A 24591-nucleotide genomic window follows, 5' to 3' on the forward strand; every position below is an offset into this window, starting at 1 on the left:
ACGCATGCATACATATATACACACACATACATAGCAAAATGACTAATATTATAATATAGTATTAAGAGGTTTCAAACTTGGAAATACAGTAAATCCCAGTTAAGGAGTTTTTCAATGTACTAAGAAATTTAGACTTATGAAAAGGGAAATTTTACTTCAAGGGTACAATTGGATGTAGTAATAGGTCCAGTGCTAATTTTTTAAAACTTATTATGCAGGAAATTTTCTTTTAAGGGGGATTTTTTTAAGAGGTTTTTACTATATTTTATCAACACATGTCCAAAATCTTAAAAAATATGCCACTCTTACTGGAAACTGGCATGGAAGTCTTTGGTGATTCACACGGTGTTAACTCTCTGAGCCAAATGTATTAGTAAGTATGTAGTTCCAATAAATAATAGGTTGTTGGTCCTCAGAACGGCACAAAACATTGCCGCTGACATTCGTAATGATTTAGCTGTACTGTTATCCAAATACTGACTGCATGTTACCTTTAAGAGTTTGAAGTTTCTTGCAATGATACAAATATACATTCTAGTCAGCCGGAATTTTCATCCATCAAAATGTTGAAAAAACAGTAAGTTTTTCTTCCATTTAAATAAATTAATGGCTTCATTTAATTTGGGAAAAAGTAATTGCATACTAATTTTTCAAATAAAGCATACAAAAAAATTAGCAGAGCTCATAAATGGCAAGGAATGAGATGGTGCAAGCAAGAGCAGGAGTACAGGATTTGAATGAGATGGCTGGCCAAGTCCAGAGAATGGGAACAGAGAATCTGCCTGGGAAAATGATGGAGTTGAAGTATACAGGAAGAAGGCCTCAAGGAAGACCAAGGAAGAGATGGGAAGAGCAGATAGCCCAAAGGCATGCAGGAGAGACAGGAGAAGAACGCGACAGAGTGAAGGAGGAGGAATGTTGAAGTGACGGGAAGATGGAGGCATTTTTCATTCGCCGACTCGGCCGCAGACTGGGAACAGCTGACGCTGACGCTGACGATGATGATAAACGGCAAGCTCTGCACACTCTTCAAGTACACTGGTTTAGAACATAACTTATGAGTTACATAGTTCGAAAGGAAACTCAGAAACGAAACTAGCAATGCACAAGATATGCCTAGCAACCAGGGTCGGCGCGTCCATATAGGCGAACTAGGCAACCGCCTAGGGCGCCAAGTAGCTGGGGGCGGCGCAGCACGACACATAACAGCTCATATAATATGTTTAACGATTATTGAAACTAGATGAAAATGGATTTTTGTACAGTTTGGAATGTTTATATTGATATAAGTAATTATTTAAAGCCCTCGGTGACCTGTTTATGATTTGTAATAAGTAAAAAAGTAAAAAAAAAACACAAGCCTGCTTACATTTGATTGTTGACAAAATCTTAGGCTTACGTGATGTATTTTGAGGCAAGGAAATTTTTTTTGTGGTGTCCGGCCGGGGTGACAGGGGGGGAGAGCAATTAACGTTTTTCGCCTAGGTCGCCAATTTACCTTGCACCGGCCCTGCTAGCAACCTTGATGACCTTGGAAGCTGTGATAGACAACCCACCTTCGCTCCTCCGGCCAGCTGGAGGTGCCTCGTCTTGCACACGAAGATGCCTCCGTTGTCGAGGTACATGCGGGAGTGCAGGAAGGCAAAGTTGCGATACAGGTGCTTGATCTCTCCATCACGACCCTGCGAGACAAACACACTGCACCACTATTGAACCAGCTGCTTAACAAGTTAAAATATGCAGTTTTACCCTTCATCTATAAAAAACCATGCAATTTGACAAAATTTTTAAAGTCCTTTAAAACACTTTTTTTTTCAGAGATTTATCTACAACTTAAAAAATATTATCTCTGACAACATTATTCAAAGCAGTTATAATGCTCAAATGCACCACATCTTTAATTTTCAAGTCTCCTTCCGATCAGGATCAAATGAAGAAGAAGGTTTAGATTTTGTTTATGTATTTAAATTATTTTAATTTAAGTCTTTTCGATGGGGGAAATGAGGGACAGACCCACAAAACAAACACAATGCGGAGAAATTGGAGAAGAATGTTTTCATGTTATAGATTCGGAATCATTTATGCATTTTCCAGGAAAAACTTTTGGCAAACCGCAGGAAAACAAGGTGAAAATGGATCAAGTCTAATTTAAACATGGACAAAGCAATACAGTTAACACGCCAACAGAATAGTTACCATAAAAGAATTACTAATAACAAGAACTACAGTTACTGTATAAATGACATAGTTACTGCAGAAGCACAATAACTACCACACATGCACCATAGTTACTGTAAACAACTGATATATATATATATATATATATATATATATATATATATATATATATATATATATATATATATATATATATATATATATATATATATATATACACACACACACACACACACACACACACACACACACACACACACACATATATATATATATATATATATATATATATATATACACATACATATACATATACACACACACATACATACATACATACACATACATATATATAAATATAGTGTAATTATTATTGTACACACAGGCACTTACAGAAATGTAGGTGTACCTACTTAAAATAAGCAGGTATTGGAGTACTCTTAATTAACAAATACACGAACATTAAACCCTTTAACACTGGTTGCATTAAAATTAATAGACTCAGAAGAAAAAGAGAACGTTTGCGTCAGGTAGGTAGGTGTATAAACCAGAGAAATGTCAATAATAATAAAAAAAAATTTTTTATTGAAATTAGTTAAAATACAAGGCCGTTCCAGGCACACATTTTCTCAAAGTAAAAAACATTTATGGATAGCTAGCGGTGCCTCTAGGATGGCCGGCAATACCAAAAGTTTCTGATGAAAATAAAAAAAAGTTAGTTCGCTTGGCTATTTAGGGAGATGAGTTAAAAAAAAAAAAACTTCAGGACCACTGAGTGTCCGTTGCTAACTCCGTCAGCAGTACAGGATGTATCCTACTGTACTGGAGATACGAATATCCTGCCCTTGGAGTAATTCTCCGTCACCAAATCTTCAGAATCACGTGGCCGCGATGTCTTAATACCGTCTTAAGACGTAAATCACGTGCCCGCACTGAAACTATTTGTCACTCTCCACGTTTATCGGGAACCACCAGATAAAAACGTCCACTCGCCGCAATGGCCACCACCCGAAGTTCCAATTTTTAAAAGAACACCGGCCGACCGGAAACTGGCCGTTAATGCACTTTTTAATTGTTAACTTCAAAGTTAAAAAGTTGTAAATTTACCGTAAATATCTGCAGCAGGTCTGGAAAACAAAAATAAACACACGACCACGGCAAAGTTACTGTTTGTTTTTTCCAAATTTTGCAAAAAAAAATAAATAACTGACAAAAAAAAATCTGGCAAGGGCCTCGGCGGGCTGCATACGGCCAGAACACTGCGCCAGCAGCTCTGTACCGCACTGTACCGGTACAATAGGACAATTAAATGTTACGGCACTGCTACTTCACCACCGAGTACAAGCACAATATTGAATATAAACCCTGAATAATCTTGCACTGGGCGTATATACGATAGGGCAATAACGAATTAGAACTTTTAAAATAGTGATAAAATATTAGTGTCAGTGTGAAATTGTTTTCATTCGCATGTTCCATATTAACATCCTAAATTTAAAGTCTTTTTTAACTGCAGTGCAACTGAATAAACATATTTTAGTCCTTTTGATTCATAATATAATTTGAAAGAGTTTATTCAACTTTTTTTATTAATTGATACTAGGTGCTTACAATTTTTTTGTAATAATAATTCAAATAGCTAACTTACATTGAAATATACAGTTGTAAAATTATTTTGCAAACATAAATAACGAAGGTATGGGGCCGTAGGCTATTATGAAATTAGCACTATGATAGTGAGTAAAAAAATCCTACATGAGAGACTATGTACACAGTATGTACTTTTGTGCTACTATTTTCTGATAGTTAGGGGGAAAAAAAATTGACCACTTCAACACGAATCGATAATACTTGAGTTTTGGCACTACTCGACTCGACATTAAAATATGCTGCTCGTTCATCACTAATCTAAAGTGTAAATTAGAAAAGAAAGAAAGAAAAATTAGCATATATTAGCAAGATGCTAATTTTTTCCGGCCCAGAGACGTGGCTTATACCAAAATGTATGTGAATTGAATATAATATGAAATCACTTCACTGCCCAAAATAACCATATGAAACAACAAAATTCAAGGGCAATTCCTGCATTTCATATACAGTAGAACCCGTTTATAGTGAACCCGCCTATAATGAATTCCCGTTTATTGTGAATTTCCGTCTCGGTCCCGGCAAAATGATGTGAGGTTATGTATTAATTTATTGGATATAGCGCACAACTTTTGTCAATGTTGATACGTTTTCCCGTGTACCACGAACAAATTTTGCCGACATAATGCACATTTATCTCAAATATTTTCATATACCGTATTGGCCCGAATATAAGGTGACCCCGAATATAAGGCGACCTGCAGTTTCAGGAGGCCAAACAAATGTAAAAATAATTTTTGGTAGAAATTAATGTGAAAATTCATTAGACATACATTTTGTGTTGATAAATCGTTTTTGCATTTATGTATAACAATTAATTTATATTTATCACTTTACTTATTTAAAATAAGTTTGAATGGCCTACCCTAAAAGTCAAAAGAAAACAATTAGAAAATATTTACACTTTTAAATATTACACTAGAAATTTTTTCGTGTTTACTCTAATGAAGCTGCATAATTGTCATCTTCAGAGCTGTTTATTTGTCTAGAGCTCGTTCCCCGCCGTTCCACCCATGTGTGATTGTTGATTTTTCACAGTTTACTGTATCTACGAATTTAAAATTTTTACAATGGCTATTAATCACTCTTAAAATACAGCATTTAACTTTCCGTTTGACTTAAGCTACGTATTACCACAGAACAAGGTGTATTACTATTTAGTAGTGTGTTTAACGTAAAAAAAGCAAACAAATAATGCATCTTGCCGGAACAAAACAAGTGGCTAGCTGACATGATGAAGCATACGGCCATGAATAACTTCGGTTACGTGACCGCGTATATTTGTCCATATTACTCTCTGACAGAGAGAGTCTGTTCTATGAATTTGAAAGAATAATCTATTATAATTATGAAAGGTTTTTACATAAATAAAGAGTGGATTATTAAAATAGCTTTTGAAGCAACGTACCAAATTCCTGTTAATATGGCGTCTTCGAGCGTGTTCGGCAATGTTCGTTTTACAACAAAGAAATATTGTGGAAAGACAGTTGGCAGCCGTGAATTTCCATACATTACATCCGAAATGTTTGTAAACGTAAACAATCGTTCTGAAAATAACTGTGATATTTTAGTACAAATATTTCAGTTAAAAATCTGAAGATAAATTACCGTAAATGTTAACACGCGATTGTACACAAAGTACAAATATGAATTGTGAAATAAAAGGTTGCCATTTTGAGATGCTTCAACATTCACGTTTTTACTCAAGAACAAATATTTTAATTTTCAACTTCAAACAATTGTAAATTACTGCAATATTAGGTGGATTTATTGTTTTTACCGTGTGAGGTAACAAAGTTTTAGTTAATATAAAAAATCGTGAACGTTTTGTTAAACAATGTTTCTACTGTAGCTTTCAGCTTGGAACTAATGTTTGCGGTTCTGACGTCTTGGGTGCGAAAATAAGGCGACTTCCAATTTTTGCATCTCTCGTTTATGTAAAAATGGTCGCCTTATATTCGGACCAATACGGTAATTAAAAGTATTTTCACAAAACGTCTATTCTGGATCACATTAACGTTTTTCTCCGCAATATGCTACTCGATTGTCCACTGTTCATAATATAAACAAGTCGTAATCGAGTGGCCTCGGTAGGCTACGTGTAGCCAGAAATGGTGCTCAGTTTGGTGAAAATAAAAATAGTTCTCCCTGCATAGTTAAAGAATGGGCGAACGCGTGTACATTTAATAAGTTATCAAAATTGAACATAAATTACCGCCACACAAATAAGTATGTACATTATAGCAGCAAATTCAATATTTTTACGTCTCATTTTTATCGTTCACGTTTCGGACATTTTGATCGAGTAAGGTTCGTAAGACTACCACTAGATAGAACTCTGTGGACAAAATTTTTCCATAGAAAGTAAGAAATTTTCGTTCCAGCTTTAACAACTGCGATACTAAATGATACGTAGTGATCTTTGATGCGCCAGACTCGTTATTTTTCGTTTATTTACTTTTGACGGTAAAAAGAATTTCGTGTTATTAAGCTGCAAATGTGCTTCAATAAGAAATACGTACATAAAAAAGGGTGAAAAACGCGTTAAAAAACGTAAGGCATTATCTGTGCGAGATAAACTGGACATTATTAAAAAGGTAGACTCCAACCCCACTGTCCCGCACGTGTTAATATCAAAGGAACTGGGAATTGCAACATCCACATTAAATACAATATTAAACAAGCTGAACAATCTTCTTTCTCAAGCTGCGAATACGTCACAGAGTATTAAACGCCTGAAAAAGGGAAAATACGCCGATGTCGAAGAACCATTAAGAGAAAGTTTGTACATGTGTAGTGTATTAAAAATAATATCTGCATTTGCTCATAAAACTGTTGCTTTGAGTATTTCCATTCGTTCTTTTCTTGGCTTAGGCCTATGTGTAGTTAAGATTATGCTTTTGAGTATGTATTGCCAATATAAAAGTTTTCCCAGATATAAAGTTTCCCCTCTATAGTGAACATATAAACTGCTCCCTTCAGATTCATTATAACAGGGTTCTACTGTACGTATTCAAAGACACCCGACCGTCACGGATAACTAACCGAGTGGGGCCCGTCGATGACCTTGACCATGTCCCTCTTCTGGATGGTGTTCTGGTCAGAGTCGAGGGCGACGGCGTAGCGGGACTCCTTCCGCTTCTGGAGAGCCTGCGGCTTGCACTCCACCACCTTGCCGTGCATGTTCAGGACGTGGAAGTTCTCCCGCTCGAGACGCACGATCACGCCCACCGTCTGAGGGCTGCCCGCACGACACAAGCATCACGTCCACGTTCAGAGGTAACGTACGGGTCTAAAATACACCTGTAACTAGGGACACGCACCTTTCACGGGAAAAAAAATCACCTAAAACTAAAACCTAATTTTGTTTTAACACTCCGAGAGATAATAATTGGAAAATGAAATTTTTTAATGTGAACGAAATACGACATCAATAATTACCGTATTTATTCGCAGAAGGGTCGCCACTTTAATAATTTTTGGCATAAAAATTTAACATTTTCAACTAATAAATAAATGCCAATACAGCATATGACACCGAAATGCAAGTTACTACACCATTCAGCACCAAAATGTCACTAAAACAATTAAATTTAACAGAAATTTGACCAAAATTAACTCAAAGTTTAAAATGCTATCTTTTACTATGGTAAATTCATTTAATGTAATTTATTTAGCATAAATTTTGTATGAAAATGTATGAACTACAGGCACATGGATTGGAAATTAACATTGTTTGATCTTGCATTCATTTTTAGGAACACATCTTGGCATTAACGACGTTGGCAAATTTTTCAAACCCACAAATCTTTGCTGATTTATTTTTATTTTTCTGAATCGTTCTATTTTAGATGTGCTTATTGTATAAGTGTATAATGTGTCAGTCAAAAGGTGATTTTTTTTTGGTTGAAATAAGTATTAAAAGAAATATGTAAGTTTCATATTTGTTATATAAGGCATTATTTTTATGAATACAGGCAATGTATGGAAATAAAAACAATAACACTGAAATCTCATATTTTAAAAATGAAACTGACCTAAAAATAAAACCATAAAATCTTGTCCCTACCCTATAAATTCTATCAACCACAGACTTTGTAATTTTCATCTTATCTAGGTAAATCCTAGCATTAAAAAAAAAAAAATCTTGGAACAAAAATTGTGACCAGGCCCCCGGGACTTGGCTCCTACAACCCTCCATCTCGATGGCCCTGGAGACGTTTCCTACCGTATTTACTCGAATAATCGTCGCCATCGCTTAATCGTCGCACCTATTGTTTGAGGTAATAAATTTGGTATTTAAGATTCTTCTCATAATCGTCGCACCCTTATTTATTGACGGCGACTGAGGCGCGACACGCGAATGAAACAGCTGTAAACACAAAGGAACAGCCTGCTTTCATGTGGCGTGTGGCGCGATCGGAACAGCCGTAAACACAATGGAACAGCCTGCTTGCACGTGGCGTGTGGCGCTTATCATTGGTCCAACCTTGAGCGGCATGTCCTAATTGGCCGTGTGGGAGGAAGGAATGTGTGTGGAAGATAAGATGCTGTGATGCCATTGTTTTATCTCGTTTGCATTGGAGTGGAAAGTACCGGTAATTGCAGAGTTTGAGAAAGTTCATTTTGTAAAAATATGGGTAAATACAATTCGTATACTGCCACTTTCAAGTTGCGCGTAATCGCATTCGCAGAAGAGCATGGAAGAGAATTTTCAGCAAGTGAAAAACTTGTTTGTGACTGGCGAAAAGAAACAGACAACTTGAATAACAACGTGACGACAGCGGCGACTAATATGACATTGACATCCCGGCAAACGAATCTGATGCATCAGAATCTAGTTCAGACAATGAATAGATAAACTTGGCGAGTGTTGAGACCGAATGTGTTTTATAAATGCATTTTGTTTATTGATTTTTTTCTCGCAATTTTGTGTTTGTACTATATTTTTTTTTATTTTGCCAAACTTCTTGTAACCAAAAGTTGTTTTGTTTATTTTGCACGTATTGTAAATAAATATTACGTATAGGTACCATGTACCTAGATATTAACTTCTTTAATTTTGCATTTTCAAGCAATTTACTAAAATTTTTTACTTAAACTTGCCAAACTTCTTCTAACCAAAAGTTGTTTTGTTTATTTTGCGCGTATTGTAAATAAATATTACGTATAGGTACCATGTACCTAGATATTAACTTCTTTAATTTAGCATTTTCAAGCGATTAACTAAAAAAATTTTTTTTTTAATTTTTCTTCACATATTGGTCGCACCGAACTTTTTTTTCCATAAAATTTGGTAAAATTGCTGCGACGATTATGCGAGTAAATACTGTAATTTATTCGTCGACTTGACGAGAGAGAGAGGAGAGAGGTGAGGCGGGAACACGAACTCGATCTGCACGCAGTCGCCCCACTGGTACTGGCCGAGGGAGTCGACCCCGGTCGCCATGTCGGAGCAGAGCTGCACGTCCTTGGGCAGCACCTCCAGCTCGTGCATGGTGAGGTCGGAGAACAGCACCACGCGGTTGTCCTCCACCCGCACGATCAGGCCCGTGTCGCCCTCGTACCGCCCCGCCAGCACCTTCACGTGGTCCCCCATGCGGAAGTACTTGCGCAGCTCCGACGCCTGGAACTCCAGGGGCTCCTGGAACCAGACGCGCGACCGCACCTCCGTTCAGCCCCCGCTCGCCTCGGCGACGCACGCTCCAGCCAGTCGGCTATTGCTGTCGGTTGTTAAAACCTAGCAGCATATGCCGTTCCAAACAAACTCTCGGTACATTGCTTGGATAGTTCTATACGTACCCAAACGAGCACATGAAGAGGAAGTATTGTAGTACATGAAAAACAATGTCTCTCAGGTTTTGCGGTAGAATGATTTTGAAAGAATCTACAAGTACATAGGCTATACCTATACATTATCTGCAAGACGACCTTTATTCTAAGCCAAACCCTGCAGGAGAGAGAAGAGTAAAAGTTAGAGAGAGAGTTAGAGTTATAGAGTTAGAGTTAAAGAGAGTGAGTGTGTTAGAAAGTGGGAGGGGGAGGGGGAGAGAGAGACAGAGTCAGTGAGAGAGAGAGAGAGACAGAGAGAGACAGAGAAAGAGACAGAGGGAGAGAGAGACAGAGAGAGAGACAGAGAGAGAGAGAGAGAGAGAGAGAGAGAGAGAGAGGACAAAAGAGAGAAGATTAAAAAAAAAATTAGTTTCAAAACACTAAGATAATTATGAAAAACCTTTTCTACAACTTATAAAAACCACATAAAAAATTAACCGCATTTTTGAAAGGCACTCCAGAAAACATGTTCAAACACATATGAATCCAGATGGTTTAACTGCTGTAAATGAATTCTATTCAAAGTATATCCACTAATGTTTTTTTTCTAGTCATAATACAGACACATAAACATAACTAATTAATACACATATGGTGTACCACTGAACTGGAAACAAAATATCTGGATGACCGAGCTTCACTTGGATGAAGTGCAAATTTGTTCACAGTAACGTGGTAATACGAATGTTAAATAAAAACGAGTATTATTAATTTGGCACTTATAAAATATTATAATCTTAATTGTAAAATACAGATTTACAGTTGCAATAACTCAATAAAACTCTTCCATTCTATACATTTTTCTGGTGTAATATCCGTTTACTGTTTGTTGGATTTAGAAATTTTAAATTTTAAAAATGTACAAAAACATATTATTTTCTTCTACAGTTCGCATCCTAGGTAGATTGATTCATCTCCCCTGAAAACAGTTATTCTGATTCTGCAAATTTAAATGTAACACTTAACAAGCATTCCTCATCATATTCTGTAGAGTTGTTAGTCGCCAGATACACGGTAAAACTCTCTTAAGAAAATTCCACTCTAGGAAAATTAATTTCATAGTATTATTAAAAAAAATTTAACACGGCCTGTAAGTACGTATAATTTTACTCTTTAAATACCTTGGAAAAATTCTGAACAGGAAGTAGTATCTATTTTTAGATATGCGCTGCCTGCGGCAGTACAGCACTCGGCAAGAGAAACGCAGTAACACGCTACTCACCACAAGAAACTTATTTTCTGTCAGATTTTCTTTGGATTTTCAGCAATTTTTTCACGGTTCCTCGAAATCGGTTTGTAATAGAGAGGTGGTCGCAATAAATGGGGTCGCAACAAAAAGGTTTTACTGTATTTTAGTTATGTACATTCAATAATTTTACCATATTATAAGATAAATTTTTTGTGGTTTAGGTTAAGTTTCGTCAAATTGCTAATTGATTTCATGTGTTAGTTACATTTTGGTTACTGTAAGCTACTTGTTTTGTTGATACCTTGAGGTCCTCGTGCTTGGGCATGACGGTGATGAGGCTGCCGTCGATGGCGATGATCTTGCCCTGCAGGTGCATCAGCTCCCCCTCGCACACCTCCACGTTGTCGCCGTTCGAGAAGCTGTGGGCCGCCACGTCGTCCTTGCCCGTGGTCGCCGCCGCCGGCAGCTCTATGTCGATGCCTTCCGGGGCCTCCTCGAACCTCTCCAGCTCCGACAGGGTCGGCTTCACGCCTTACGACAGGAACACCGTGCGCGTTTGCCCCGTCACACCGCAAAAATATCTCCGTACCTAGGTATTGGACGAGACTCAAAAAATATGTAAGGTTTATGTCAGGGGCGCAACAACTAAATTTCCAAAGGGGGGGCAATATACCTTTTTATAAAGAATCATCTATCCCCCCTATTGAAGCGGGGGGTCCCCCCCGGGAAAATTTGTATTTCAAGGTGGAAAATTCTATTTAAGCAGTTTTATTATCTAAAAATTGATTACACAGCACTTTCTTTGCCCCCCGTTTGCCCCCACTTCAAGGTTTCAGAAGGGGGGGGGGAAATACCCTTCCCCCCCCCCCCCCCTGTTGTTGCGCCCCTGGTTTATGTGAATGTTTTACAAGTTTGCGTCAAGAGACAAAATATTAGAGCTATTCTGATGTAACTTTTACGGAGTCATTACAAAATGTGAAACTAAAGCAGCAATTGCAATAACAATTAATAAAGCTCAAGGACAGACGCTTAAAGTTGGAGTTAATTTAGAATTTTTTTTTTTTTTTAATAAAACATTTAATAAAAAAAGTTGTGTTAAAAATTAAAATCGAACATCAAATTGAATATTAATTATTAATATTTATTATTAAATTGAATAAACAATAAATATTTATAAAAATAAATAAACAAATTTATTGAAAACTTTTTGATAAAAATGAAAAGTGAATATTAAAATATTTAAAAAATGAATAAACTTAAATTAAATTTTTGAATTTATTATTAATTTTATTTATTTTCTTTTAAAATATTAAATAATGAATAATAAATATTTAAAATTAAGAATCTTATAATATTTAGTACAAGCACATAGCTCGACTCAGAAGTAGAGTTTATTGTACTTTACAGATATGTCTCGTTATTTTGCAAACACTTCGCAGTGTAATCTAATACTTACAATATCAGAGTTTTCTTGAAGTATGGTCAATTTTACACTGCCCGAAAAAACGTACATTGTTTATTCTGCTATTTCAACAACTTGAGCTCTGCTCGATTTTTAAGAACTCGACTCGACTGGACTAAAATATTATGAAACGTAGATTCAACTTGGCTCGACTCAAAGGTATTTCTACTGAACTTGGCTTGACTTGTCCATCTCTATCAATAACTTTTAGTTTAGCTCCAAAAGCATAGACTTCACACCTCCAACGAGAAACACCACAAAAACACATTAACTTCAATCTGAATTTCACTACTAAGAAAAATCATCATTTCAAATACAACTTCAATAAATAATCTTACAACAATTTGCAAACTGAATTAAAAATTATCATTTACTAATATTACTGAGCCATAAATTGGTGACCAATCACATTAATCCCCGCACACGACGATACGATCTGGCTTACCATCCACCACAATGGCGCTCATTGTGAAGTTCTTGTAAAGGAAGCCCTTGCGAGAGTATCTGTTGCCTTCGAAGATCAAGAAGTCACCATCGCTTGTCACCTCTCCTCCAATCGAACGGATCGCCTCAGGGTCAAACGGCTTGGAAGCTGGTCGTCGCTTCTTCTTGCGCTTCAGCGCCTCACTTTCCTGGTGCACAAAACATTTGCACTGAGCCACTGAGCGTTCACCAAGTATTTCCCATAACACTTGAAGCAATTCTAGATGGGTGCATCATAATCCAAGTATTCTTGGGTAACATGATTTCACAATTGGTTATCAAAAGTAAAAAAATCTTCACTGGTTATTAAAACACTTTTAGTTGTTTTCTTCTTAACAATATTTAAAAATCTTAAAGCAATTACACCTTCCAGAATCTTGAAAAGTGTTACAGACAATAACTATTAAATAATAGTTATTAAAAAAAAGTGTTAGTTTAAAAAAATAAAACCTCTAAATTTATGAGAATTTTTGTACATACACTAACATCCTTCTAAATATACACTGGTAATTATAACACATCAATTTATGATTGCATGCTGATTGTAATTTTAATAAACACTAAGTTTACAAAAGTGAACTGATGACAGTAACACGGCATCCGACATCACAAATGTGTTCAGTTAACTCATATAAAGGAAAGACTTGCAGTCTGAGACGTGCGGAGAGCTCCACGCGGGCGGGTGTAGTCTATCCTCGGCAGCAGCTTGAGGTGGACATGGTTTTGAGCGAGATCCACGTAGTCGACTTGCGCTATGTCATCCTTGTACAGACCTTCGCACACACACAAGCACAAGTGTTGTTGGTACACGGCCGTTTCAAAGCAAAATGAAATATAAACAGTGCAACCCACAAATACAAGGTGAAAAGAACTGCATAGTGATTTCTTACGACTTTCTCGCAATTTATAGAATTAAAACAAGTTCCCATTTAAATATAATACAGTATAATTGCCTACCTTTTTAATACTTTTTTGTTTGCATTTCGCAATTTATCTTTTATTTTGCAAAACATGTAAAGCATTTTGAAAAGGACATGACAAAATTTGACATGAGTCACTAATTAACTGTAAAATATAAGAAAATTAGTCAAAGAACGCAAGTCAAAAGTTGACACTAGAACTAACATCCTTAAAATGTAGAGATCAAAAATGATATATTTTAAATAAATAACTACCAATTTCAACAAACAAGATAACTATATATATTTCTTGATTATTAAGACTTTACTATTAATTTTAATGATTTCAATCTTACTATATAATAAACAATTTAATTTTAATTTTAAGTTCATCACTAGTTCTTTACTAGTGCGAATTTATAATAGTTGCTAATCTTCTTATATTTAAGTTTTAATTACTCTTAACATTTTTCTCTCAAACATAATTAATTCAACTAATTATTTTGTATTATAATCTGTGTATAGTTGTTCTGTATATGTTTTCTGGTTGTGTGTTTTGTGTTTGTTTGTGTGTCTCTTGGTTGTCACCTGGTCTTGTAGTGTTGTGTTCCATCTCTTAGTAAGTTGTGCCAGCGGATGAGTGGGTGCCTCCATGTGGTGCCCAAATTATGTTTAATGCCTAACTTTGTGTGGTGCCTACCTGAATGTAGTGCCTACGCTGTATGCAGCGCCCACTTTATGTATGTTGTCCTTTGTATATCCCTTTTGTGTTGTGCCTATCCTAAATATTATACTGTTTGTGGGCATGTTAAAAATCTAATACATATCTAATGTGAATCTAGGTTGTTACCTTGTCTTGTAGTATTGAACTGTCTCTGAGTACCCATGCATGCAAGTGGTGTCAACATTGAGGTTAGCGGCTACACGTTGAGGTGCCTAACAGTATTTAGTGCCTGCCCTGAAAGTACTTATACAAACCATTGATAAATAAATAAATAATAATAATGATGAAGATGAAACATCACGAAGAACGACCACACCCGGGATCGCATCGCACACACGACACAACGGACAGTTTACAGCCCGACAAGACACTCGCCTCGTTTCAGACGCACCCACTGCTTCGGCTTCAGTCCGGTCTGTTCCTTCACCACACGCAGCACATCCGTCATCTCCTTGATGGGCACCATCTTCAACACACAAGGTCACGCATGTGCCCCCGAACTTTCACAGGCCTATCACCGCAGGTTCACAGCCCCTTTAACCCAGCAGCTCCAAAAACTTCATTATTTATAAAAATCTTTGTTTTACAATAAAGCATCCCCGCTTTTTACGAATTTCTACCAAAAACTTCTACAGCAAACTATAACCATAATTTCGTATAGTAACTAGGGGCCGCAAAAATTAGCATCTTGTTACAGATGCTATTTTTTGCTCATTTCCAGCATAAATGCTATTTTGACTAATTTTAAAATACAGTAATTGCTTTTTTTCCAGTTAAATTAGTGTGAAATGTCATACACTTGTAAAAATCTTTATATATATTTTGAATATTTTGAAAATTGTTGTACAAAATATATTTTCTTACACTTAGAAAGGAAATAGCCCTTCATGTAGACTTTCATTTACCTGACCCACCTTATAGTAATATTTTCTGTATGTCTAGGACATACGTGCATGTATAAATAATTATTAATTAACTTGATTATTTAAATTTATGTTTGCCACTTAAGACATAAGCTATTAAGTTAATAAAAAAAAAATAGTTCAACCATCTTTGCCACAAATTTTCTCATCTCGTAGATGAAAGGTATATGCTAATAAGATGAAACAAAACAGGCTGCACTTTCTTGCATTTTGCTTTAGCAGTAATGTGAAGTAAACCACAGAAACACTACAGATACTTGGCATTCCCCCAAATGTTACACTTGACCTGTGTGATGAGTTCTGGTTATACTTCTCTAAACTAGTTTTCGTGACCATACTTAGTGATATTGCCATGTCTGTGTGATAACTTCAAAATATAACCCAACACAATTTATTCAGTTGATTTGTAAATTGTGAATTGCTATGAAATAAACCTGAAATATAATGTTTTCTAGCATATCACACAACCAATTTTTTATCAGTAAAATAAGAATTTACATTACTTTTGTAATTTTAATCTCAGAAGACAAGAAAAAAAATTTCAGTTTTTTCACAAAACTAAACTAGAGGGTATTTGTAGGCATTTGTATATGTGAATATTTAGTTTTTAAAAATTTATAATGTAAAGATTATGTTTTAAATAATATGCATTTAAAATGCTAATTTCACAGTAATAGATGCTAATTTATATAATACTACATGCTAATTTTATAAAAAAATACATGCTAATTTTTCCAGCCCCTAATAATAACTCATGAACAGTTTAACTATTTGTTCGATGCAGCTGATGCTTCCAGTTTATAATTTATAATCAGAAATGAAGAAAATAAATTTTTTTAAACTACCTACTCTCAGATGTTAACTTCTATAACTAACATAATTTAAAACAAGATGAAATTTGAGATGTCCTGAAAGTAAGATGATTTCAAATCTAACAACACCTCTAATATAGGACCAACCCTGAAGGTAACACAAAGCTTAAACCTAGTAAAAGCCCTAACACAAGCACGAGCCTGAACCATAGTACTAGCCTCATCTTTAGATGAAAGCCATAATTCAAACATGCCTGAATATATGGCTGATCTCAAACATACTCTATACCTTTAGTACAGTGGCTCTCAAAGTGTGCGCCAGAGTACACTGGTGCAACCTAGAAGCTTTCTGGGTGCAACCTGTGTTATTCCAGAAAAATGTGTGTACAGATATAAAAATAAATATAGATACTCTAATATACCATTACATTACGGATATACAGCTCTTTTTTGTGCACATCATTATTATGTGGTATATGAACGACTCTACAGGTTTATCTCGAACAGTTGAGTAGTTCAGTACAGTGCTATAGTCACTCTTTACTGTTTGTAAGCAAGCCTTCGAGTTGACCATCAGTACAATATCTGTGAGGCATTAGTTATCAAAACATATCTTTCAGAAATTTGTACATAGTGAACCTAAAATTATTTGTAAGATTTTAAATGTGCACCAACTTCAAAAAGTTTGAGACCCACTGCTTTGGCATAATTCCGGCCTCAGATGTAAGCCTGAATTCAAATATAAGCTGACTTTCAACATTAGATTACAAAGCGGAATGAGGCAAACAAACCTGTGCAACCCCAATGTCACTAGGTGGTCACTATGCCTGTGCGAAAGTCAGTTTTTTTTTTTTGATTGCATCAAAAACAAATACAAGTATCAAAATATTCACAAATACAAATATGAAATTTTAATGATAAGCAAGGTAATATTTAATTTCATTTTTTTTTTTACTTTCAAATTATATTTTAACTCATACGAGTTACATACGTGTTACCATTTTATGTTAATAGTTGAAGTATTTAAACACAATAATTAAAGTAATATGCTTTTAAATTATTTGAATTTTTTTTTGACGGTTCCTAACTGCTTATTGATCACTAGCCTAGTTTTCAACTTGATTTCCGGTTCCAGATTACACACAGTCCCCCTAGTCATAACTTTAAAAAAATTTGTAGTACACTGTGCACATGTTTAAATGAAGCCTGGAGAATTACAGCACACCCATTAATATATTAAATGGTGATGTAAACATTATAGTGAACAACAATAATTATTCTTATGTCGCCTAAACAACTAGTGCAGCAATATGTTTCATTATCTACAGTCAAACAAATTCTGGCAGAAGGTACCGCAAAGAGCACAATCAGTTTGACTTTATCACCACCTACAGGTAAGAAATCAGAGCTCTGGAAAATATTTTAAGCGAGACTTTGCATGTGGTATTGTGCGAACAAAAATTATTTATGAGTTTCATGCTGTATGAACATTGGTCCTGACATTAAAAAAGTGAAATAAGGACTTTACAAGAAAACAGTGTTTTAAACTGTAGCAGGGAATTTTCGAATAATATGTTCTAGATTCTAAGGTTCCACTGAAAAAAAAAGTGAACAGACGAGAAAGATTTTGATTGAAAAGGCCAGTGAGTGGTCAAATGAAATTCCTGGGTTATGATGTTGCTACTCGTGTAATGCAGATTCAAGTGCTAAGTTTTGGTTTGCCACCCTCCTGTCTTGCTGCGGTAGGGGAAATACACAGTGAAATCAGAGAAGGCTCTATTACTTCTTGTTGCGTTAAAAACCTCAATACAGGCCAAGATGGTAAAATAAGGGAAGCCATCCATAAAAAAAAATTGTAATTAAATGTGAATACACAAAAATTAAGAAAAAAAAAACCAAAAACCTTTAATTTTGAAATTTTTCAGCCACTCACCTGCTGTTTCCACTTGCCCATGCGCAAGTTGCTGACGTTCTCAATGCAAGCTTTGACGTGGGGTTGCTTGTATGCTTCTATGTAAATGTAGCCTTTCACTCCTTCGGGAACAACGACTGACTTGATCTGCAGAGGTTCATTTGTGTACTGATACGCAATGAACTTGCGCATCAACAACAAAAGTGTCGTCTTTTCCTCCCCCATCCGGCATTTGATCATCCAAAGATTTGGATCTCTGTGGCAATCAACAATTAACATCCGAGGTTAGACTTCTGCAAAGTTGTAAAATAGAACTACAGCTTCGCTAAATGATGCACGAATGAAGTGAATGCTTGTTAGGCATAGACATATGGCAATATTTAAAGTAAAGTTACATCAGGTGAAGGTAAAAAATCTAAAATGGGACATGAAGTATAGAACTGAATAAATTTTCAAAATACTGCTTAAAAATAAAAACTTAAACAAGTACAGAGACAACCTGACTTTAAAGAAAAATATCAAACTAGGAACCAGAATTAGAACGTACTTGTCCTGACCAAATGGGACAGAAACCGTGAAAATTTATTTTTAAGCACTGATAAGAGAAACTCACTTGACTCCAGGTAGCAATGTCTGCTGGGTAATTTCATCCGACATTTCTTCTCCACCATCTCCAAAGTGCCGCGCAGCCATAGATTCATCTGCATACTTCTTACGAAGGTATTCTTCTATTTCATCTTCCTTCTGGGAACTGAAAATCAATTACAATTTACGCTCGTAAATTATTTTTAATAACAAAAGTAGAAATCAATTTATATACACGATTTCCACACAATTCTCACTGTTGCAAAGGTACTTACTCCCACAAGTTGGTGACTCTGCGTCGACCCTCGATTTCACGGGCAGTAGGACCAACCTCTTCGTACTCATTACCCACAATTCCTATCTCGTGGGCTTCATCCTCAAACTCATCTTCGTCCTCAACCTCATCGTCTACTTCTGCTTCGTCAATGATGAATCCACCGTAACGGTCCTTCTTTTTCTTCTTTTTGTGCGGGCGGTCATCATCTTCGTCCTCCTCTTCGTCATATTCCTGTATAAAGATAGGAATAAAAAAAACCGAAGTCAGTGAAACGACTAAGCAATTTATGATACCGATTTAAATCTACAAACTTGTTAATCACATCCCCAAACATGAAATAGGTATTAGCATTAGCATAATCAAACTTTTACAATGGGTACTAATACTACTACTAAAAAAACGAATTGAACCAGAATGGATGAATAAAGATTATCTTAACTAAAAAAATTGTCAAAAAATGCAATGGTGAGCAGTATTACGCTACAATTACAAAAATTATAATTTTGTGAGTTGAAAAATGTCAAAATATAAAATCCATAAGTAGTTAAATAATTAAATCATATTTATTTATACTTAGACATCTCAAGTCAATGTAAATATAAATCATGACATGTGTTAATTGAATGAAAAGCCAGAAGTGCTGATTCAAGAGATGTTAATAATTAATGGAAGTAATAACTAGGCTATAACTTAATCTAAATTACACAAACATGTACACAGCATATCGTAAATAGCTGTTCTGGCGTCCCAATCGGCTCCCACAGGTTCTTTCGACATTCTCTCCCACACACATACTACAACTGTCTTAATATGTCGCAACTGTATTTCTAATGAATATTAATCATGTATATATTTTGTATTCTAAATGGACAAAACTGCACTTATACACTAAAAAAAAACCTACCAATCAGGGTCCAACTGACTGTACAGCAGATAATAATTAATTAATGAAAAATACTCACATCTTCAGAGTTCAAGTCCTCGCCCTCTGGTTCCTCTTCATCTTCCACCTCTTCGTCATCTTCTTCTGCCTCCTCTGCTTCATCGTCTATGCGACCTGCACCACAACGGCTGACGATGAATATCTCACCTTTTCCCAAGTTTCACCACCACCAAATAATTAAGCTCCATAAAATTTTTCTGCCTTACCTATGTCATAAAAAAAATACGCAGTCTCTAGCTTGCATGTACTTAAATGCTGAACCTACGATCAAAATTAAAATGTTTTTAAATAAATACCAATGTGTGTTTGTTTCAATGCGAACAAATATGTACTGATAAATGGGGTTGAATTTCTGTGGACTGAAATAATAAATAAATGAGTCACTTTGTGTCTGCTGATGGTAGCTGCAAGTAGAGATATGGGTGGGAAATTTTTTTTATCACCGTGTCACATTCCAGAAAAATTTTCCTTTTTTTTTCCATTACCACCATAGGTATACCTAATTTAAGGTAGGTTGATGTGTTAAGCTATTGTTTAATCTTTCTATGCTGTAGTTTGTACGATGTTCTAGTGTTTTGTATAAACCTTTTATACTACTTGTAAAATTTTACATTACCATTCTTATTAGAGTATGAGTATGGGTAAAAAAACTTTTAAGTTTAAAAGTAGGTATAGAAATTTGGAGTATGCCCGTACAAATAGTATATTTGACTTTTTTTAACCACCTAATGGCTTACCTTTTTTTATTGGTTGTTTTTGTATAAAACAGTTTTAAAAAATTTCTTAGTTTCAGTCAAAGTGTAGCTCCAAAAGTTTTACAGTAAAATTCCAGAAAATATCCTCAAAAATATTTTTCCCTAGTTAAGCAGACCAAGTGCACGGTGAAAGAAGACTCACGGCGTCCCTTCTTCTTCTTGCTCCTCCGAGGGTTGACATCCGACTGGTCCGACTGCACCGACGCCCTGTCATCGTCCGGTTCCTGGTCATCCCTCTCCGATCGCCTCTCGTCTTCCTCCTCCTCCTCGGACCGGTTGCCGTCATCCGACCGGTTGCCGTCCGACGCGTTGCCGTCCGAGCGGTTCCCGTTCACGGACCGGTTGTCGTCCGATCTGTACGACCGGTTGCCCTCCTCCGATCGCGCGGGCTCGTCCGACACGTTGCCGTCTTCCTCGTCGGACCTCTCACCCGCTTCTGAGCGGCGGTCTTCGGCGTCCGAGCCAGCATCGCTTGCTTCCCTCACCTGCGCGGGAAACCCCAGCAAACCAGTCTCAATCCACACACCTCATTTCTATTCCCTCAAACCTCCTCCACTTAATGTTCACTTTCATATTTATAAAATACATGGAAAAATACTGTACATTAAAGACTCAAATGTATTTAACAGTGTCGCATAACATTTTACACAAACACTGGTACTATGATGTATGCATAATTAATATGCACTTAACCAGCAGCCTGTACTTTGTGAACTCAAATAAAATATGCTTACTTATGTAAAGAAATCACTTCCAATAAATTTTTTATAGACACCGTTCACTTATGCTTCTAGCTTCCAGTTAACATTGAATCATGATAATATTGGTCAAAACATAGCCTGAATAACAGACTACATTCATTTTTATTCCATATTGTATGATACATTCTTCTATGCATATGCTATAAATGCTTTCTGTGGAAAAACTAAATTTAAACTATTTTGCAAAATTTTTGTATTTACAAAAGTGACAAGCCACTGCGACCTTCAGTTGAAGACAAACTACATTATAATAGGACTACATAAAGGGATATCTTAAATACCAGTAGACATCACTTAAGTTATATTAATGATATTATTGTAATAATATTGGGGAAAGTTTTTGAATTTAAAGTGTTTTAGATGCAGTGTGTATGCAATATCCTGTATCATTCAGATAGATTTTTTAATTTTTGCATGGCTAAAATATGGATATTTCAAAATTTGTATTCTCCTACTCTGAAAAAAATAAAAAATCAATCTGATATTAAATGAGAGGACTGAATTTTCTACAGAATTGGAATTGATAAAATAATAGGATCGACTCATCACTAAATAACAGTGAATGTATTTAATGTATCAGCAATCACAAAAACTAGTAAAAAGAAATTATGTGTTAAATTAACTTATTATTTTTATCTTCCTAATGTTTCTTTCAGCCAATTAAAACAAAATTTAATAAGTACCTGTTAGATTACTGAATCTCCAGTACATACTGAAAATGGTTATTCATAATAAAATTATCTAACAAATTATAAATGTATACGCACTATAATCAAACAAAGACTGCATTACGGTACCACAAGGTAAAAAGTATAAAATAATTACTGTACAAAATTAGGTAACACATAATTATATAAACTAAAAGAAGAACTACATATAAAGTGTAAAGAATTTAATTAATTAAAAGTTAAATAACAATCATACAAAAGAAAGAATGACTTATCACATAAACGTTAATTTATACTTGAAAATACCCATTCAAAAAATTAGGTAAACTTTTAAAAATATACTTAATGCAATGCAAGAGGTTTTTTAGTCAATAAGATGCTGTGTTAAACTATATTTCACAACAGTCTGCGAACAGAACTTTAATTTGACAGGAAGGACTCTGGAACATTAAAAACATTGTGTATTATGTGCATGTGTTAGGTGAGAGGTGAAGTTGTTTACAGTGTTCGATGAAATAGTTTATTCGGTTAGGTGAATTATAAAATGTAGTAGGTAATGTAAAAAAGGCTTGTTTTTCTACAAGTTAGTTTTGCAATCTTTGAAGTGATAAAAACAAAGCCTAAGTTATGGTGAAGGTAGGTCAGCTAATATGTACACACACACGCATATTTACATCTGATACGGTAGCGACATTGATGAAGTCGGCAAGATTGTACGGAAGTAATTACAAAATTATATACATTCTTACAGAATAAGTGCAGGAATGGGCATTTTGGATTGGGAAAATTCATATGCTTGTTTTACAAAAGTAATTGTTGATGAGAAAAATAAATTAGTGTACAGAATATATTTTAGGTAACGTGTTCAATAATTAAATGATAAAATGTGGTATTGCCAAATATAATAACCTGGGCAGGATTATAGTTTATAATACGATACTGTAGGAAAAGTATCTTCGGTATCGTGTCCTATACTCGAATAGGTAGGACTGAAGAATAGAACACAATACCGTAGAAAATTTTACTTCAGTATCATGTCCTATACTTGAATAGGTAGGCCTGAAGTATAGAACATGATACTATGGAAAATATTAAATCAGTATCTTGTCCTATTCTAGAGTAGGTAGGACTGAAGTATAGAACACGATACCGTGGGAAATATTAATTCGGTATCATGTCCCATAATAGAATAAGCAGGGCTGTAGTATAGAATACGATCCCCGAAAGTTAGTTTGATAGAGAAACCTTTGCGCAAAACATGCAAGTGTATTTTCCCTGCCCACTCCTATATTCCCATGCTTGTCATGTAAGAATGTAGGGGGTAGCAATGACGGCAATGACGTCAGCGCCGCCATCTTGGGGACGTCATCAATAGTGTTATGGTATCAGGATCGTGACTACTCACAACCACATGATCTATCTCTACAAATAATTTTATAACCTCTAGGAAACCAATTAGTTTATATCTACAACTAAATAACATATGCGTATAGGCTACAGATTTTATTCTACTTTCGTGAAACATACATCATTATCGCTGCCACTTCCTTGGACACTGCCCCTTTCACTTTCATTGTCAGAATAAGCGCTGGCCTCAGAATCAGACATCTCGTGCTAAATATAAAACACGAATTGTCTACACGAATATAATTAACAACTATTTTTGTTGAAGATTTAAATAGTTAAACAGCACAATATTGTTGACTTGGTAAAAAAAAAATAGAAAACTTAATTGCTTAAAACTCTTAATTTTAAATTAATAGCTATGTCATGTCTACATTCACCAATTAATAAAAATGTTCATTTTTCACCAATTACCAAAAATCACACAATGAAAAATACAACATATAGGTTCAAACTATACATGATTCTCCCTTATCTATGACTTCGACAGACTGGCAATTTTTTTTTTTTGTTTTTTGTTTTTCTTCATTCGTAATAAGAAATGTTCCGAAACGAATTGTAAAGTACTATTGATACCAACAGTCATATAAATTGATTTATTACTAACCAAGATTCAATTAAGTGAGATGTTTGATGTGGATATTGAACCAAAAATTTATCCGAGTCAAATTTGAGCTCTACGTTATATTTTTTATCACATGCGAGTTTGTTTTGGAGATTTTGGAGTTAGAAGGCTGAATAGTATGTTATGATACTGAATAGAAGGTAGGCAAAGGCTTGATAGAATTTGTAGCGGCTATCTGGTGATAAGAAGACAAGGAGGTGTGCTGGCAACAAAATATTGATATGCAAGCATTTAATGAAGGTTATAAAGTAGTCGAAGTAATAGAAGGCGGTGGTCCAACCGATTTTCAAAAGGGATGGGCGATAAAATTCAGCTAAATACATTCTGGTCAGCCTGATAGTTAAGGAAAGGTAACTGGTAGACTGGTGGCCAGATACATGGTGGATGAAATAGATGTTGACAACACCCATCGGAGCTCATCCGCTCACATAAGCCGTTATGTCCCAATTCTGCTGCCTCTTAGGCCACGTTTTCAGGAACTCTCCTCTGAGAACTCCACATGAACTAGTACT

The 24591-nt window shown here is 35.4% G+C and overlaps 1 protein-coding gene across 1 annotated transcript in view; it reads right to left on the reverse strand.

The window, feature by feature from the left end:
- LOC134534889 (transcription elongation factor SPT5) overlaps positions 1-23977 on the reverse strand; it is a 42784-nt gene extending 18807 nt beyond the window's left edge. Inside the window, exons 1-13 of the mRNA XM_063373563.1 lie at positions 23578-23977; positions 20764-21106; positions 19886-19980; positions 18922-19154; positions 18675-18812; positions 18083-18317; positions 14790-14880; positions 13440-13564; positions 12754-12940; positions 11148-11377; positions 9216-9469; positions 6871-7066; positions 1557-1682 (exon numbers count right to left, since the gene is read on the reverse strand). Of these exons, the coding sequence (XP_063229633.1) occupies positions 1557-1682; positions 6871-7066; positions 9216-9469; positions 11148-11377; positions 12754-12940; positions 13440-13564; positions 14790-14880; positions 18083-18317; positions 18675-18812; positions 18922-19154; positions 19886-19980; positions 20764-21106; positions 23578-23658 (2334 nt within the window). The 5' untranslated portion in view covers positions 23659-23977. The remainder of the gene's footprint in view (positions 1-1556; positions 1683-6870; positions 7067-9215; positions 9470-11147; positions 11378-12753; positions 12941-13439; positions 13565-14789; positions 14881-18082; positions 18318-18674; positions 18813-18921; positions 19155-19885; positions 19981-20763; positions 21107-23577) is intronic.
- Positions 23978-24591: the final 614 nt, after the last annotated feature.

The sequence above is a fragment of the Bacillus rossius genome, chromosome 8, assembly GCF_032445375.1.
Source record: "Bacillus rossius redtenbacheri isolate Brsri chromosome 8, Brsri_v3, whole genome shotgun sequence".
Classification (NCBI taxonomy): Eukaryota; Metazoa; Arthropoda; class Insecta; order Phasmatodea; family Bacillidae; genus Bacillus; species Bacillus rossius.